A 12,500-nucleotide genomic window follows, 5' to 3' on the forward strand; every position below is an offset into this window, starting at 1 on the left:
TTCTCTCAACAACCACCTTGAAGGTGCTCTACGTTTCTAACATATGAACAAATTGAAACGACCTTTACCGGATTCGCCCACGAAAGTACCGTTCTCTGGTGCCGTACAGGTCGTTGGTACCAGTGTTTCGACCAAATATTCGCTTGACCACGGCGGGACAATACCAGCACCTCAAGGCGATGTAACGCCCCGAAATCGCGTCGAGCAGTACTGGGCTGCTCGGGCTCTGACTGCAGAGACTTTACTGTCAGCACGAACAGAGCATCATCGGGAACTGCGGACACTTTCGTTCGGTGAAGAACTGAAGCGTTCAGTGAGCATTGGTTGTTCGTTTTGGTGTCTCCTGACCACAATGACCTTGTAGCGAGAACGTAATGCCCTCATGAAGGCAAACGAGGATAAAATCGCGAGAATGGAGAAACTGACGGTGTGTTCTTATCCTGTTGGTGTTCGACGCGTCCTTTCCTGATCGCGTATCCTAGTGGGCCCTACTTGGTGTCATAATATTTCTCGCAATCTTAATCGTCTGCATGTCTCATGTGAACCAGCGTCGTGCACAACGTCCACAACGTTGGTTCCTACCCTCTCATTTCACAATACCTATACTTTCGCCCTTCACGTCTGTGGTAGGTCATGTCTTTCTTTTTGTCACCCCCATTGAGCTCTTCATCAGGTTGAGAAAGAGGTGTCTGTCATTGGGTCGAAGACCATCGTTTTTGCCATCGCAATCATCGCCTGCCTTGTATATTTTGTATATCGACACTGGCTCGTCTCGCGTCTTCACAAAGAATGAATTACGGTGTATTCTGCTGAGTTGTTAGTCGGTCTTTTTTAGTCTGTTGTAAATCATTACACTGTTGATTGTAGCCAATAGATGCTACAGCTGTTGCACTCAACCATCTGCGATTCCCTAAACTGTGAAACGTTTGAGTCAAGGCATAATTTTGATGCATTCAAACATCAGTCTAGGAAATGAATCTTCTGTATTGTCAAGTCGTCAAATCACGACCCCGCTTCGGTTGTTTTTTCAGGTAGTGGACGTCCTTCCAGCCGCCATATCACCAATCACAGTAACGTCGGAAGCGGTGCCTTCTGTGGCGTCAGGTTAGCTCCCACAACTTGTCAAACGGCCACCATCTCACAAGGAACTCTTACCCTCATCTAGCCTTCGATGGATGGCCTGTCCCATTGCATTGACAGCACCGTCGCAGATTCCCAGTGATAGTTGCTTGGCTATGTGCATCATGGATCCAGTGCCGCGCCTGGCCGCGCCGCAGCTACCGCGTAGCGCCCTGCCTCGCAATGCTACAACGTTTTAATTTCATTTGATGACGAAATGGCTACGGATTCGAGGCCGACCATCAAAGGTGGTAGTAGAACACCGGTAGGACGGAGGTCGACTTGCCTTCTCTCATTCGATCAACGACAGACAACATCCATTCTTCGACATTTTCTCGGGTGCTACTGAGGTGCTATATGTCATTCTCAGTCAGTCACTGAATGACTAGAAGTCCATCGGTGCATCTTCCTTGACCATAACTGCGCAGTCATATTTATAGAATCCGCGGGTGATGTTCAGGTATCACAATGACTTTTTTTGGGATGACTGCGCGACGAGCGTGATGACTTTAATCTTCCTCCCGTCTCTTCTCCACCACCTTTTCATCCGTACGTTTTCTGCCTGAATCATGGCACGGAGTGGCCATTTCGATTCGTCCACTATAAGTCTTTTGACCGGTAGCCCATCACAAAGGCTGCGCAATCGTGATTCAGAATGGGTATGCATTTCTTCTCTCCGCCTGCAGGTTTCTCACCAGCCTTCTAGGGTGACAATCCATATCCTGCGGGGTCAACAAGTTCGAGAACGCCGTCATTGTCTGGCAAAGTACGTGCCAACTCATAGACCATGATCATCCATTAATGTTCGATAGTTTTCGCTCGGTGCTGACCCGTTGACGTGGGGCTCTAATCTGTCACCAAACGTCGAAGAGCCTGATGATGCACTCCACTTACCTATGGTGCGCGGCGGAAAGATAGTAGAAGATGCAGATCTTTCTTTCTCAAGGCGAGGGATCGCAAACGTAGGCTGCTTGGCGATTCTTTGTACGGGGATCCTTATGCTATTGTGAGTACCTGTAGTGCTGTTGACGCTATCAGTCCCTTACACTTCGCAGTATCGGGTATCCCATTATGACATACGTGCAAGACCTAAATACGACAACAACAAGTTCAAATCTTGGAGTCAACGCTTCAGGCCAGGTCAGCAGAAGATGGTTTATGTTGGCGGCGTTTTGATGTTATTCCTATTCAGGTTCCCGATATTGGTAACTTCGGCCTCATTGACGCGGACACCCCAGAAGATGCTTACACCTTCACTTCGTGGCGAGATGGAACTGAGTGGCAACTTGTCTTCTCGGACGAGTTCGAGACAGAGGGGCGTACGTTCTATTCTGGCGATGATCCTTACTGGGAAGCAGTCGATTTGCATTACTGGGTGCGGTTCATCCGGATAGTTCCTGATGATTTATTCATGACTTCTTTTCAGGCAACAAACAATATGGAGTGGTATGATCCTGCAGCAATAACGACTGCGAATGGCTCTCTACAAATCACTTTGTCCAAGAAAGAAACACACGACTTGGATTACCAAGGAGGTAAGCATTAACCTCCGCACACATACTGCCACTGATGCACGCGACGTAGGTATGGTGTCGACATGGTAACCTTCTGGCAGATTTGTGCAACCTGTGTTACCGTCTGATAGATTCCTTGCAGGAACAAATTCTGCTTCACCGGTGGTTATTTAGCTGCCTCTGTTCAGCTTCCTGGGATCAGTAATGTTGTCGGTTTGTGGCCCGCCGTATGGGCTATGGGAAATCTAGGGCGTGCAGGGTACGGCGCGACGCTGGACGGAATGGTATGTCAAATATCATCCTCATTGCGCGTGAATTACATTCGCTTTCAGTGGCCTTACACGTATGACGCTTGTGATGTCGGAACAGCGCCTAACCAAACTATTAACGATGAACCCACGGCTGCACTAACTAGCGGTTACTCAAGTTCGAATTATGAGCTCTCATATCTGCCTGGACAGCGTCTCTCGCGGTGTACCTGCGACGGCGAGAGCCATCCAGGTCCTAAACATTCTGATGGCACATACGTCGGGCGCTCTGCTCCCGAAATAGATGTCTTCGAAGCCCAAGTTAGCGATGAAATTGGCGAAGTATCGCAATCTGGACAGTGGGCAGTGCGTGAACTTCTTGCGCTTCGTTAGCCGCATTTGACCATTCTATGTGGTAGCCATTCAACAAGGGATACGTTTGGGATAATAGCACGAACAACTTGATCATCGCAGATAGCAGTATATCTACACTGAACTCGTACATTGGTGGATCGACACAGCAAGCAACTTCAGTGGTCTCAACGACAAACTCGGAATGCTATCAACTATCGACTGGATGCTATGCTACTTACGCTTTTGAGGTGACCTTATTCGACGCTTCGAGATGAGAGTCTGCTGATTTTGGGATATTCTTTCAGTACAAACCTGGTAAGCTACTGTCGGAGTTCTGAGGCCGCATGGCGAGCTAATGCAATGTTCTTCAGGGTACGATTCTGACGGCGCTGTGAGAGGGTTTGATTTTCGCTAGCATGCCCTTATGCTAATGATATCATTTCCGCAGTATATCACATGGGTAAACGACGGCAAGGTGGCTTGGACCATAAACGCCGCAGGCGTTGGAGCTGACACGGATACCGAAATTTCTGCCCGACCTGTTCCAAAAGAACCCATGGTTCGTAGGCGCTTCTTTCATGCGCCTGTCGTACGTTTCCTTACATGTTGTTGATGTGCAGTATATCTTGGCGAATCTCGGAATGTCGACAAACTTCGGAGATGTAGACTTGGAGCACCTCACCTTTCCGGCAATCATGCTCATAGATTGGATCCGCGTATACCAGGTTGGTTGAAACGTTTTCTAAGGGTGTTCTGCTGTTTTCTTACGCTTGTTCAGGATCCGGATAACATTAACATCGGGTGCGATCCGGAGGATTTTCCGACGGCTGATTATATCTCGACGTACGTTCACTTCCCCTGCTTCTATAAGATGCATCTGAAACTATTTGAAGCTATTCGGGTGCATACACCAACCCTAATTATACAACATGGGTCGACGACTATGGCCAGACGATCCCTAAGAATTCTTTGGTGAATGGCTGCTAGATGGGACATTTTGGTTTCCTGTCAGGACTTTATAAACAGTATTTGTCCATCATTAATGTATTATCAGCGTTCAGGATTTTCTGTCTTATTACTGCCTACACGTATTACGCATTACAAGCAGTCATTACATTATTTATTCCTCCTCATGTAGAGCAGTTTAACTGTTCAGGCAATACTGATATTTGTTGCCAGCTGGAAGAAATCGTCATTTTCGGAAGTCACCTTTCAGTGACTTTCACGTGGGCCACTAGCATGGACACACGTGCCCACTGTCTCGAAGCTGCCCTCCACGACGAGCAAGCTCGATTCTCTATTGTGCTCACTGTGTGACCGCCAAGGCTTAAGGCATGAGCCTCAACAACTCTGCCAATGGACGTCCTGTTGACAAGGGCAAAGGAAGAGCCGTGGAGCCTCCTACCGAACGCACGCCTTTAATCCCGCCCGCCTCGAGCTCGCTATCCTCGTCCGTGTCCGATATCGAGCCATTGCACACGCAGTCTCGACGACCGCTCCTGTATAAACTGCTTTATGTTTTCTTTATCTCCCTATTGCTTTGCGTTGTCGTTGTTGTCGCCCTCGCATTACTCGCATGGTCTTACGCTTCACGGGCCTCAAACCTGTCTCCCGATACCATCATTAACGATGGACTCGTCTTTGAGGGCCCAAGTCGCGTGGATGTACTCAATATGACAGATACCGGTGAAATATGGGCTCTAATAGAGGGAAGAATAGGCCTGGACGCTGGTGGTGTTACCGGTATGAACAGTGCCGACCAGGATAATCTGGTGCAGGACCTGTGGAAATCACTAGGCAGATGGGGGATTCGGAAGTTGGACCGTGTTTCAGTCCATATGTCCAGTGTACATGTCGTATCGGAGCATGGTGAACGACTGGCAACTCTCACCATTCCTTCCCAGGAAATAGCCATAACGGCTGATCCTCCTGACGACTTATCATGGCTTCAGCCCGTCTCCACAACCGTATTCATTCAGCCAACGACTAACGGTTCTGTCCTGAAATCCTTTGTCCAAGAGGCATGGAGAGAAGGCTCATTCGCTCTGAAAATGGATATTGGAGAGGTTGCCGTTGAAGGGGGTAGCTTAGGCAATACTGGTTGGAGGCATAATCTTCACAATAAATTCAGAGATGTCAACACTGTCATACGGTTGATAAGTGAGTTTGTGTATACCACTATCTTGGCCATTCTGACATGTGCTAGTTCCTAGACTTCCAGGACTACCCCAGCCTGGTCGAAATGTTCCATCTCCTTCCCTGGAAGATCTTATAAACCTTGAATCTTTTTCAGTAACGACTGTCAACGACAAGTTGACTCTGGCGGCTTGTGCGACCATCATCGATCCTGCACCTCCATCATTCAACTTCACTTTGCCACCCCTCCCATTCGTCGTATCCTTTCCTCCAGACGTTCCAATTGCTCATGTGACGACAGAATCATTCACAACGACTCATCCGAATATTACCCTGCACATGACGGGATCAGTACTTCCCCTACCATCTGGTTCTTCTTCCGTTCTTTCTACCTTTCTATCACGGTACCTCTCCGCACTACCTAATCCAATAACTATCTCAACACCCTTGGTATCAAATCTATCAGTGGATGCCGTATTTCCGGGACCTCGGCCTCGACCTAAGGTTTTGCGCAATGTCACTATTCATGACATGAAGATCAAGCCTCGGGGGAGCATTTTCTTCGCGAGTGGCACTGTCTTTGCTCGCATTGTCTTGCCGAAGGGTATGAACATCGACTTGGACGTCAGCCATGTTCTACCTGGTGTGCTGGTGTTCGATGGGGAGCCGCCACAAAGCGACGCTGCCCTTCCCGATCCACTGCCGGATCATGCGTTTGCGCACATACAGCCTGACGAATGGCTGGTTTCCAAGTGCGTCCCGGCAGAAAGCAACGAAGATGGAGGTAGTGCTTTTGCCGTAAGCGCGAAGATAGAAGAAGTCCCATTAGAGGTACTACCTGGACGACAGAAGGAGTTTAGTAATTTTGTCAGCAAGGTATTTACGTTCTCTCTTTCTGGACGACACAGGTACTATTAATTTACTTTCGCAGGTTATATTTGGCGCTGACGGTGCGCTGGCTGGTCTTGTAGGAACTGTTGCTGTCTGCGTGGATGTGCCGGGATTACCTTCAGAGGATGATAGCCTGCAACTAGATGGGCTGCCGTTTCAGGGGAGTGTTCGTGTTGGGAAGAAGAGCATATTTTCATTGACTGAATGGCTACCTTTGCTATGATTTGGACTGATTTTGTAACAACATATTGTAATCACGCATTCATGTATAGATAAGGCATTTCATACATTTACTCTGAAGTTAAGGGCTACGAGATCTAAATGAATATGAACTCTCGTCTTCTTCTGAGTCGGAATTGGTATCTATTGTTACAAGAACACCGGCCTGTAAAAGAGCTTGTAAATTATCGGGCTCTTGTTGAAAGATGACATGAAAGTTGTGCAAAGGAATGCCGAGGTCACGTCTGGAATAGACCAGAGAACATACTTTAGACCAATCGTCATAAGAACGGTACTGTAAAGTGCGAAGTAACGGACAAGGAACGACGCCAGGACTGGGCTCAAGAGCACCCAAAGGGATACTCTCAGACAAATCCATCTCCGTCACCGAGGAAAGGATTGAGAAGAAACTATCCAGCGCCTCCTCCTTGGTAGTATAAATTTCGTTAAGCTTCAGAGACCGAATCCCATGCAATGGGATCGTTGAATTCGTCACTCGGACAAAGCATTCCAAAAGAGCGGACGCGTCTTGCATGGCCTGGAAGGGATCCAAGGCATTCCTGATATCCTCCAACGAGAGGCTCTCCAGTGCCGGAAAATGCATACTAGAGACGAACTGAACGGCATCGTCCACATCCACGAATCCCAAAGTGAAATGAGACAACATCAGGGCTGAAATTAAGGTCGATCCTGCTGCGCCACCGGGACACGACCCGATCACCGAGAGGTGGCGCAAATCAGGGGACCCGGCTATAAGGTCCGCAAATTCCTTCCAGGTAGGAAGGACGTCGGGGGCGTGGTATTTCAGCTCTAGGCTGGTGAGATTACTAAGGGACGAGGCTGCAGCGCTCCAATCAACGTGGACTCCGACGAGGGAGAGGTGATTGAGTCCCGGTAGAGGGATCCCACCGAATAACGGTAAGGGGTCTCGTAAGTGCTGGGGTTGGAAAATCTGGCCTTTTAGAGCAAAATAGGCGTTGCAACGAGAAAGGGACAGTCGCTTTAACGCTGGTAATGACGCTACGTCGAGTTTTTGAGTCTCTAATAAAAAGGTATGCATCGGTGCCCAGGTATCGAGAAGGATATCTACGTCTTGCAGGCGGTTGATGTGCGGCTCAAGGAGTCGGATTACGGATCGCATGCCATTGGAGGTGAAGCCGTGAGGTTCTTCTTCCCAGTCCCAAGACGGATCACGGAAATCCATTAAAAGATCGAGCGGGAATGTAGGAGACCTCGACAGCATGCTGTTCGCCCGAAGGTACTGAATAGATGATAGTGGGAAATTGAAACTGATGAATTTCCATAGATCACTGGTCGACAGCGCGACAGTCCGCCAACGTTGGCATGTCTGTGAGATGATAAAAGGAGCTGGTATAGAGTCGTGCCTGGTCTCCATTGCCGCAAGGTAGAAAATTTTTGCCAACAATTCGTTGGGAAGCTTGTCGATGGGCAGGTTCGACGAAGAGTCAATGGAGAGAGTAGAGAGTTCTCTCTCTAGCATTCTTGAATTAGTTCCTGTGTTCAAAAGAGGTTAAGTCTTCGCTTGGACGTTGATGTATGATGCGACACCTACAAGGACAGTGTGCATCAACGTGAGGCTATGGAGTAGCTAAAGTAGACAGTCAACGGTTGTCACGTCTTATACGATCATCCTTCGAGGGCCCATTGAGTCGCCCGCCGGTGTCTTCGGAAATCAGGGAGATTATGGTTAAATTTTCAAGACGGAAATGCTTAATCGGTGGTGTTAGAAGAAATGCAGGAAGGGCTGCCTGAAAAGAGAACAAACACTTGGACGCTTTGAAACACAGGGTGAGAAATACTATCGAGCCGCAAGGCAACCGAGGCATTGAATTGTTGAGACGAAGCTCGTTCACATGCTTGGTAACCCCACGTAGCTCCGGAGGAGGGTTCTTTGTAACAACATGAGGAAGGAGCCGGGACTTCTCCCGGTTGTAAATGACTTGCCTATTAGCGCCTGTACCTTCAATATCCCATTCACGGAAATCTGCCGTTGAAAAATTTGCAACCCTAAATAAATCAGAGACACGATAAGAAGACCTCGTGTTATGTAGCTCACAGATTTATCAATCCCCCGTGTTTTGACAGTTATGTGTTAGGAACAATTGAGAATTAGGAGAGTTAAAAAAAGTGACCACGCTTCCTGGGAGAAGGGGGGAAGGAAATAAAGAAAATAGGAGAGTCCAAGCTGCGGTCGAAAAGCTTTGAAACCCTGAACTGAGCCGATTTGACCGAACATTAACGACGCCACATAAGAAGTGGAAGGAAAGTGACGCCACGTGGCTGAATAGTTATGCCAAAGGTTTTGCCATACACGACCAACCTTTAGCACTGCTTCTACAGATCGAAGAGAACTTATGGATGATATTTGGGAGGTTTCCGTAATGTCCCTCAAGAGCATGCATCTGCCATCTGCTTTGGAACCACATACATCTCGACTAAGATCTCTAAGATCTCCATCGGGAAATCCTTGGAAATATCGCTACCATCGGTTTTGCCCTGGTTTCAAGGCAATAACTTGGCATGACGTCTCTTACAAATCGTTTTTCCAGCTGAATGAAAGTGCTCAATGCGAGAGTAGAGCTATTGGGTCTTCTGATGTCACCGTATCCCTGCGAAGATTAAGGAGATTCCAAGACAAGAAGACTACTATCTTGTTACATCACTAAGACATTGAGAAGGGGTATGACTGAGGTCAAACAGAAATTCTGAGCTACTAATGAATTTGGAATTTAGCTCAATCAAGGCGGGCAGAAGGTCAACCTAAGACACCACCGTGTCAGCAGAGAAAATGGATGGACTAATGCAACATACGTGTAATCGGCCGCCAGGTTAGAATCGCAAGTCCACAAGGCCGTGCCGCTAGGCTCATCGAACGCATAAGCATAAGAGTTAGGGCAATTGCTCTCTGTCAATGTGTTGTAAGAAGAGGAATGGTTAGTACCAAAGTTCACGTACTAAAGTAGCTGTAGTATGCGACACCTGCTGCGTTGTCAGCTCATCATCAAGGGGAGGCTGAAAACGGACTAACCAGATGAAGGACAGGTAGCAAGGGTGTTGTGGCTTCCGGAACAGCAGTTGGCCGAGTCGGCTATTGTTTACAAAAAAAATCAGAAAACGTTTAATGGATTGATGGCCGGGCAGACCTGGGTTGCCGTCCAAGTTGGCCACCTGGAAAGGGGCAATCGTTATGAGTCATAACAGTACACGACTAGAATGTTTAGTAGCGTGGACATACACAAGCTGATTTACATCCGACCGGAAATCCGGAAGAATCAAAGGGTCCCTTCAACGCGGCAGGACCTAGTATACTTCCAGTCAATTGGTGTTCTACAAGTAAAGGAAGGATCACAAACAGTTGGGACCCAAATCCACGGGGCACGACGGGATACCACAGCCGACGTTGTTGTCAATTCTGGCAGGAAGGTTGTAGCCGTCAACCAAAGATACTGAATACCGCTGTGATGAGCAACCAAGCTACAATAAGAAATCGGAGCATGATATGCATACCATCATAATAATCAAGCCAGCCATCTCCCTGGAGGGTCCATTCCGCGACAGTCGCCGGTGGTACCCCCTTTTGTAGGTGTAAGCTTATTCTGAAACTCAACTTACACGGTTAGGACTTACCGTCCCGGTGTGCGGATCACATTCAAGACCGCCATTACATCCTCCGTCGAGACATGAATTCGGTCCCGGGTTGCTCGAGAAATCGCAGTCCCGGCGCGCCTATGACAAAAAAGTTTCGATCTCAAAACGCGAATTCGTCGGAGAAAAGCAATAATCATCACCCAAATTCTGCCTGCCTTCCAATTGTCCGGGACGTAGAAGGTTACGTGGGTATAAGCAGCCGCTTCCCATCTAAAAATATAATCAGAATGTAGTATTGACACCGACAAATACAACGAACCCGGTCGGGAAGCTGGGTACGTTCGAGGCGACGTTCAAGTCGGTAAAAATCTGCGATGGACTTTCAGTCTCGCCTGAGAATCATAGCGATTTTGGTGAAACTCACGGCAGGCCTAGAAATGAGCTTTGATTACAATCGAAGAATTCTATAGAGCATCATTCTTTGAACTTACCAGATGGTGAAAGGACAACCATTATACACCTGTTCGTATGTCAGTTAGGCAGACGCGAAACATGACAGCACCGTGGTACACACCGTAAATGTACGCGCCAAAGCACTAGAGGCAAAGACAAGAGCAGTTGCAATAGAGAGCTTCATCTCTGCAATGAGAATCGAGGCGACCGCAAGGTGCACTGAGAAATAGCCCAGCTGGTTATCCCACTATTTATACTGCTTTAGAGGCTATATTCCGTACGGATCCAAGCCAGGCCCGCAAAACTCTATAGAGACGCTCTGGCAAATGACCATGAGGTCCAAGCATCCAATGATCCTGGTCTACTTCCTGCAAAGGAAATGGTCTTATTCATTTACGAAACTATGGCGATGGTCCATGCTCACGGGTTATCACGCTCTGGTGTGCTAGAGAGCTTCTTGTAGGTAGAAAGGAACCCCCTTGTGCTTTTAGGGCTCTATTTTGGTATACACCGCGTGAACATCAGGAAATTGGATCACAGGATTGTACTTGCCTCCACCCGGCGTAAATATTGATGTTTGGATGTTGACTAGAACACAGCAACTGGATTCATGGCCATGCGTTGAGCCTTCTCGGACCAGATTTCTAGTTCACCACCAAGGGATGAAACTGGTTGAATGAAGCGACGTGCATCACGGATATTGAGGATCATGCGTCCGCTATAGTTTGTCGGAAAATCAGTTGTAGCTTGAATTTAGCCGAATCTTTAACGGCGAAGTATACATTTGGAGAACACCGCGAGTCCATTGCAGACGATACATCAGCTTCATTGAAGTAGACGATCATTTAATTGATATAGAAATACAAGCGGATGATGACGAACTTACCGTGCTTTGCGTACTTTGCTGAACGATTATAATAGACACAGCTACCGTCTCAGTTGATTGCTTCTAGGGCCGTGAGGGCACACTTTGAAGGCGGTGCCGCTCCTTCATCAAAATTATGACAACGAGAATGTATTACTCGTGTGATCATTGGTGTAGGTGTGGGATTTACTTGAAGCCTGCTATCAATGGGCGATTGCGAGTATGAGCGACTAGGGATACAGGACACGAAGGAGCGCACTACTTACAAGCCGAGGATCTTACTGTTCCTGATAGATTAGAAATCTGACGGGTTGATATCCGCATTGGCCCTGCTTTTTTCCGAGCGGCGCAAGATCTTGTGAAGCAGCCGCCGCGAATGCATATAAGAACAGCCGCTTCCGAGTCGAACGGGCAAAAAGTGGTGTATCGAAAAGACCGTCCATATCGTGCCTTGGTTCAATCATAGGCTGCAAATTGTATTCGAAAGGTGCAGCACATTCACCCAACATGAATAACGGTATCCATCAGGGAAAAATATCAATGTGCGGCTTAATTTGATGTGACTCATGATATCATGTTTGTAATCCTGCCATGCTGTTCCTTGTAACTTACCGTCCATTTGGTGGCAGGCACACACTTAGATATTGGATAGTTATTGACCCACGGCGGCGATGTAGCGACCGCACAACGGCAGACAACGGCCCGCTCGCAACCCCTCATGCAAGGGACACTGATACCCTGCTTGCAATGGCCTTGTTCCTCCGTCATATTATAAGAGAAATGATGAGAGTCGTTACAGGTTGAAACGCACCCAGATCCGCCCAGCCTTTAAACTGATATCGACGTTGCCGTTCGCCCAGGCGCCATCGATGTTCTAAAAATGCAGAGCGTATTATTATAGGGACACCATCTTGAATAAAAAGTTCGAGTTCCAAGTATTGTGACCACGGTTGTTTTTTCTGCCAAGATATCCGTAACAAGGCCGAGGGAGTGTCGCTTTTAGCGCAGACCTGGAAGGCATTGGACTCTATAGAAGCGAGTTTCTATCCAGGTCTTGACTGCAGCACTTGCAGTAGGAAGCGCCTTCTTTAC

At 47.8% G+C, this 12,500-nt stretch overlaps 5 protein-coding genes across 5 annotated transcripts; 3 read left to right on the top strand and 2 right to left on the bottom strand.

The window, feature by feature from the left end:
• Positions 1-43: 43 nt before the first annotated feature.
• Positions 44-793, top strand: EV420DRAFT_1633714 (uncharacterized protein; the record flags this gene model as incomplete). Its single annotated transcript, XM_060476227.1, has 4 exons — positions 44-313; positions 365-427; positions 483-626; positions 674-793. 4 exons carry the CDS (start codon positions 44-46, stop codon positions 791-793), a joined length of 597 nt encoding a protein of 198 aa, XP_060339088.1.
• Positions 794-1,297: 504 nt separating this feature from the next.
• On the top strand, positions 1,298-4,448 carry EV420DRAFT_21211 (glycoside hydrolase family 16 protein). The gene is made up of 16 exons (XM_060481236.1): positions 1,298-1,778; positions 1,826-1,885; positions 1,932-2,125; positions 2,175-2,259; positions 2,312-2,494; positions 2,546-2,654; positions 2,704-2,719; positions 2,776-2,917; positions 2,966-3,247; positions 3,301-3,483; positions 3,541-3,550; positions 3,607-3,626; positions 3,684-3,794; positions 3,856-3,960; positions 4,014-4,078; positions 4,129-4,448. The coding sequence occupies exons 1-16, from the start codon at positions 1,689-1,691 to the stop codon at positions 4,220-4,222; spliced, it is 1,749 nt and encodes a 582-aa protein (XP_060339089.1). The 5' UTR covers positions 1,298-1,688; the 3' UTR covers positions 4,223-4,448.
• Positions 4,449-4,469: 21 nt separating this feature from the next.
• EV420DRAFT_1757092 (uncharacterized protein) lies at positions 4,470-6,578 on the top strand. Its single transcript, XM_060480505.1, has 3 exons — positions 4,470-5,395; positions 5,442-6,247; positions 6,303-6,578. Exons 1-3 carry the CDS (start codon positions 4,570-4,572, stop codon positions 6,483-6,485), a joined length of 1,815 nt encoding a protein of 604 aa, XP_060339090.1. The 5' UTR covers positions 4,470-4,569; the 3' UTR covers positions 6,486-6,578.
• On the bottom strand, positions 6,564-7,982 carry EV420DRAFT_1258008 (uncharacterized protein; the record flags this gene model as incomplete). Its single annotated transcript, XM_060466866.1, has 1 exon — positions 6,564-7,982. The coding sequence occupies one exon, from the start codon at positions 7,980-7,982 to the stop codon at positions 6,564-6,566; it is 1,419 nt and encodes a 472-aa protein (XP_060339091.1).
• A 1,222-nt stretch (positions 7,983-9,204) lies between these two features.
• EV420DRAFT_22007 (thaumatin-like protein) lies at positions 9,205-11,084 on the bottom strand. Its single transcript, XM_060481270.1, has 14 exons — positions 10,665-11,084; positions 10,582-10,610; positions 10,515-10,521; positions 10,410-10,459; positions 10,291-10,360; positions 10,130-10,228; positions 10,010-10,076; positions 9,856-9,948; positions 9,738-9,802; positions 9,646-9,670; positions 9,531-9,590; positions 9,458-9,481; positions 9,314-9,407; positions 9,205-9,262 (listed from the first exon to the last, which is right to left on the bottom strand). Exons 1-14 carry the CDS (start codon positions 10,725-10,727, stop codon positions 9,241-9,243), a joined length of 768 nt encoding a protein of 255 aa, XP_060339092.1. The 5' UTR covers positions 10,728-11,084; the 3' UTR covers positions 9,205-9,240.
• Positions 11,085-12,500: the final 1,416 nt, after the last annotated feature.

This window comes from Desarmillaria tabescens, assembly GCF_030435595.1.
Source record: "Desarmillaria tabescens strain CCBAS 213 chromosome Unknown EV420scaffold_1, whole genome shotgun sequence".
NCBI classification, from domain to species: Eukaryota; Fungi; Basidiomycota; class Agaricomycetes; order Agaricales; family Physalacriaceae; genus Desarmillaria; species Desarmillaria tabescens.

Excerpts from the sequence above, each read along its gene's own strand:
- EV420DRAFT_22007 (XM_060481270.1), bottom strand. The coding sequence starts at position 10,727 with ATGAAGCTCTCTATTGCAACTGCTCTTGTCTTTGCCTCTAGTGCTTTG. Across the intron at positions 10,229-10,290 it reads GGAAGGCAGGCAGAATTTGG|GCGCGCCGGGACTGCGATTT; the intron begins GTGATGATTATT and ends TTTTTGTCATAG. Across the intron at positions 9,482-9,530 it reads TGCTACCTGTCCTTCATCTG|GTGTCGCATACTACAGCTAC; the intron begins GTTAGTCCGTTT and ends ACAACGCAGCAG.
- EV420DRAFT_1757092 (XM_060480505.1), top strand. The coding sequence starts at position 4,570 with ATGAGCCTCAACAACTCTGCCAATGGACGTCCTGTTGACAAGGGCAAA. Across the intron at positions 5,396-5,441 it reads CACTGTCATACGGTTGATAA|TTCCTAGACTTCCAGGACTA; the intron begins GTGAGTTTGTGT and ends GACATGTGCTAG. Across the intron at positions 6,248-6,302 it reads TTAGTAATTTTGTCAGCAAG|GTTATATTTGGCGCTGACGG; the intron begins GTATTTACGTTC and ends TTACTTTCGCAG.
- EV420DRAFT_21211 (XM_060481236.1), top strand. The coding sequence starts at position 1,689 with ATGGCACGGAGTGGCCATTTCGATTCGTCCACTATAAGTCTTTTGACC. Across the intron at positions 3,961-4,013 it reads ATTGGATCCGCGTATACCAG|GATCCGGATAACATTAACAT; the intron begins GTTGGTTGAAAC and ends ACGCTTGTTCAG. Across the intron at positions 4,079-4,128 it reads ACGGCTGATTATATCTCGAC|CTATTCGGGTGCATACACCA; the intron begins GTACGTTCACTT and ends AACTATTTGAAG.